At 35.9% G+C, this 4,608-nt stretch overlaps 1 protein-coding gene across 1 annotated transcript; it reads right to left on the bottom strand.

Annotated features, from left to right (window-relative positions):
- Positions 1-663: 663 nt before the first annotated feature.
- On the bottom strand, positions 664-2,139 carry LOC112790837 (probable membrane-associated kinase regulator 2). Its single transcript, XM_025833423.3, has 2 exons — positions 1,129-2,139; positions 664-1,048 (listed from the first exon to the last, which is right to left on the bottom strand). Exons 1-2 carry the CDS (start codon positions 2,027-2,029, stop codon positions 993-995), a joined length of 957 nt encoding a protein of 318 aa, XP_025689208.1. The 5' UTR covers positions 2,030-2,139; the 3' UTR covers positions 664-992.
- Between the last annotated feature and the right edge of the window lie 2,469 nt (positions 2,140-4,608).

Below are 4,608 nucleotides of genomic sequence, written 5' to 3'. Positions count from 1 at the left end.
ATTTAGTGGGGGGCAAAAGTGCGGCACAAAAGGATTAATTGAATATCCTACATCACACACAAAAATGAAGTACCATCAGCAACATTAAATTAAATCGCCAATTCCAACACTTGGTAACCTTCTGAGACATTGAAGCCGAGAGAACAGAACACCGTACCCACACACAACCACTGAATCACTTGTTTTATTGTGTGGTTCTGTTTGTGTTTGTTTTCTTCCTTAATTTTTGTTTAGTCTATAACTTTTGCTCTCTTCGGTCTTAATCACTCAAAAAGAATATCTCACTTTTCACTGCTCATGCATGCACCTATCTATCTTCCCCCCCTTTTCTCTGACCGCATTTTCCGTGGCCTCAAGTAACTATGACACTACAAATTATAAAAACAAACTTCATCAACTCTATAGTCTATAACTTATTATAGTACTGATACATTGATAGTAGTATATATATTTATCAGTCATTCTTTTAATCAAGAAGTAGCAGCACTGGAGCATGTTACGTTCTCGAGGCAAACATTGTAAAAGCAAAAAGAAAGACGATTATTTAGACAAAAGCAAATTGGTAAATAACTCATGAAAGTTACTGACAAGTAGAAGAATATTATAATTATACTAATACTGCAGCTACTAATAAAGTTATCAATTTCTACATAAGGATGAGGATTCAAAAGATGTGATTCTTGTTTCACCTTTTAGCAAGAAAGAAGAGCCTTTACATTATAGTACTACATAAGATACAAAGGGTACAATGAGAAAATTAAAGAGGCAAAGAGCTAAATGGTGCGGAATGAGCTTGCATTGATCTTTACATAGCCATTGTCACATGCCACCACTAGGACTCCACTGGCACTGCAGACTTATCTATCTTCCAAATTTTCCCCTTCTAAACTTAAATCAAATAAACTATGACTTTTTACATAATGCAGACGTCGCATTAGAAAACATAACTGAAACTGATTATCATCACGTCCTTGAGAATTGTGCATCATGTCTCAAGTGTCATGCAATGGATTGCTCACAGAACGTGGTAGCTGAGAAGACTCGCATTCTGTTTGAGGAAATGAAATCAAAATAAATTACGTAGATGAAATAAAAAGAAATAGAAGAAAAGGAGGAAATGATTGTGACCTCTGGAGGCATTGAAGGACCTCTTGCAGTGCAAAATGGCGCTCTGTATCCCATCGTGTTGCTGCAGCAGCGAATCATCACGCCGCCTTGACGACACCAACACCGCAGCAGAGGCGGACCGGCTCTTCCCCAAAAGCTTGCTTCCCTCGGCTTCATCGGAGCCACCGTCTTCCCCTTGGTTCTGCGGCGGCGGCGAGGCATTCACGTTGAGCTTGTCATCAGCGCACCTACTCCTGGAGACCTTAATGTAGAGAGGCTTCACCATTCTCAAATACTTGTGCATTAAACGCTTCTCTTCCGAAGAAGAAGAAGAAGAAGAAGACGACGAAGGAGGAGGAGAAGAAGATAATGAGTGTGATTCGTGTTTGTTGTTGGAAGAAGCTCTTGGTTTAGAGGTGTTGTCTCTGGTGAAAAAGGACAGGATGGGGACTTCTTCAACCTTGAACTTGACCGTACAGAGCTTGCCTTGTTGTGTGGGATTGGGCTTGGGCTTCTTGAGGCCCAACATGAAGACGCGGAACTTGGTGGCGGATTTGAGGAAGGAAGCAGTGAAGGGAGGAGGAGGAAGAGGGGGGTTGGGATTGGAGTCGGAGTCGGAGTTGGAGTTAAGGAAGGAAGAAGAAGGGTCCAAGTGGAGCTCCATGTTGTGGTGGTTATTAGTTGAAGGGGAGAGCGTGAAGCTGATGTGGCCATCATCATCAGAGTCTGATGAGTGGACTTGTGGAGAATGGTGAGAATGATCTTGAGACTCGTTGGGTAGCGTAAACTCCAGGTCTATGAAAGGCCCCTCCTCCTCGTCGGTGGTTTCAGGGGCAGCAGGAGGAGGAGGTGGAGGTGGTGGTAGTCGTCCTTCTGCTCCTCCACCACCTCGCCAGTATTTGAGGAAGGTGAAAACTTCCATGGTCGGTAGAGCCAGTGCACAATGTGTTTTTTTTTTTTTAATGTAATACGATTGAAGAGTGGGAGAGAGATACAGAATGCCTTTGTAATTTTGTATTTATTTGCTCATTGCAGTTGCAGGTTGATCATGTGACACCACCTTAAATATATTCATTCATATAACAATTTTTAATTAATTATTATTTTAATATAAAGATATTTTCATGATCATATAATAATGTATTTGAGGAGAACAGTATGTATATCCTTGGAGAGTATCTAGCGTTTGAAGAGAATAAGTGAACAGTCCATATTTGTTTATTAATGATTTGTCTACGTAAATTGCTGAGACAAAGTGCCCCCAGAGAGAATGGGGACCCTGAAAGGGATGCAGCAGGTCTGAAGTCATGCAGAGAACGTGGAGCCCCTTTGAATTACAGATCTTGGAGTTGGTTTAAATTTAAAAGCTCTACCATTTATGAAGCCATCAGCAACTATCTGTCATGCTCATGCGGGGAGCCCCATCCCTCTTTTAATCTCAAAATCACAGGTCACCTTATTGGTACGAAATTGACAATCCATTTTCCTTAGTTTCTGTATCAATTAATTAACCTATACAAAAAACAATTTAGGTGCCGTTTCAATGTTTGGTAGACAGTAGACACATCAAGGTTTGATGTGTATATAAAACTTTTGAATGTTGGTTGCTCAGTTGCACGTCCAAGGCACACCGATAGATAAAAGGGATGAAGATCCCCTGAAGTCACAAGGTAATAAAATGTGAAAATAATCGCTCTTAAATTTAATATTGAGAATATATTTTATAAAAATTATAAAATTAATAATAATTAACTTTTTTTATTAATTTTCTTATTTTAAAAAATTTAAATTGTTGATAATAACATATAAATTAACGTGTATAATCATTATTATGCTAGAAGAATCAAGAAATATTCTAGTTGTCAAATTTTAAAATTAAATCACAATTTAGGTAATAATGATCAAATGATAATTCATATGATGGTTTTTTTTACAACATGCTAGAAGTACTTAAAATATAGTAGTCAACTAAAAATTTTAAAGTTTGACTGTATGCTAAAGATAAGTCAAAGATAGTCAATAATAATGGCTAGTGTTGTAAAATAAATAAGGAGTATAAATATAAAATAAAAAAGATGTAAACAAATAACTCTAGTAGTAATATTCACCACAATTACTATCTTAATATAATAGAGATGATTATATTTACTAATATTAAAAGGTGAGAAAGAGAAATATTTAGAATAGTTATAAGAGAAAGAAAATTGTTTTATTGATGATGTATTGCTTCAACGTAGCATCTCTTATTTATACATATAACAAGATTTGATTTTCAAACTTCATTTATTTTGATTCTGTCTTGAAAAGAGATTCCTTCAGTATTGAGAATGTTAGCCCACCTAAGTCATACGTGGTCATCCACATCTTATCACAACAGCTAGATATATATTATACTCGTGAGTTATAAGCTTATCAAAATAACTAATATGTAACAAGTTGAACTTTCTACAAGTTTCACCACTTCTATTACAACTCATGCTTAGTTATTCATAGTCAATAATAACCTTTCTTAGCAATTAAGTATGTCCTCATACTTTGCATATATTAAGGCATGAATATCCATGTACTTTATCATCTCTCCAAATGAATAAAAAAATGTATTGAGTTATTAGAAAATTTTTTTTAGTGTGTTGGTGAGTTTAAGAGCTAAAAATATAATAGTGTTATTTATGCGAGTGAGCAATTCTCTGGCCAATTCAATTGTGGGTTTGTACTTATATTTGGTATTAGAGCTGGTTAATTCAGTGCCATGTGTTTGAGAGTTTGTGAGGTGTGAAAAAGTTTTCAGATAGTTGTTTGTTCAGATAGTCAATATAGCAAACATTTTTAATATTATGTGGTCCAGTCCTAAATTAGATGGAAATTTCGATTATAGTTATTGGGAGACTTTGATATCTAGCCATTTAAAGGCTCAGAACCTATGAAACTTTATTGAATTAGGTTTGCAAGAAGGAATTAATGCTGCCAAACAGAGAAGAGATCAATTGGCGCTGTCTCAAATTTATCAAGGTATAGATTGTACAATGTTTGGCAAAATAACAAATGCTAAAAGTGCAAAAGAAGCATGGAACACGTTGAAGCTGTCACACAAAAGTGTAGATAAAGCCCAGAAAGCAAAGCTACCGTCTTTACAAAGAGAATATGAAAGGTACAAGATGTCTTGCTCAGAAATCGTTATCAATATTTTACTCGTGTTACAGATTTTGTTAATAAGATGAGAGTCTATGGAGAAGATATGTCTAATAGCAAAGTGGTGGAGAAAATTCTTCGCACTATGTGGTAACTACAATACTAGAGTCACATGATATGGATTCTATGACGATTGCAGAGTTGTAAGGAATCATAGAAAGTCACATCTGTAGAATATTAGAGAAGTCAAAAAAATCAATTGAAAAAGCACTAAAATATTGAGTGAATTTAAATAATATTGCAAAATCAAGCCGTACACAAGAAGGATGAGATCGTGGTTTTCAATTATCAAAATAGAGGCAGAGAAAGTTT

Source organism: Arachis hypogaea, chromosome 3 (assembly GCF_003086295.3).
Source record: "Arachis hypogaea cultivar Tifrunner chromosome 3, arahy.Tifrunner.gnm2.J5K5, whole genome shotgun sequence".
NCBI lineage: Eukaryota > Viridiplantae > Streptophyta > Magnoliopsida > Fabales > Fabaceae > Arachis > Arachis hypogaea.
This window is presented reverse-complemented; position numbering and strand designations above follow the sequence as displayed.

Excerpts from the sequence above, each read along its gene's own strand:
- LOC112790837 (XM_025833423.3), bottom strand. The coding sequence starts at position 2,029 with ATGGAAGTTTTCACCTTCCTCAAATACTGGCGAGGTGGTGGAGGAGCA. Across the intron at positions 1,049-1,128 it reads GTCCTTCAATGCCTCCAGAG|AATGCGAGTCTTCTCAGCTA; the intron begins GTCACAATCATT and ends TTCCTCAAACAG.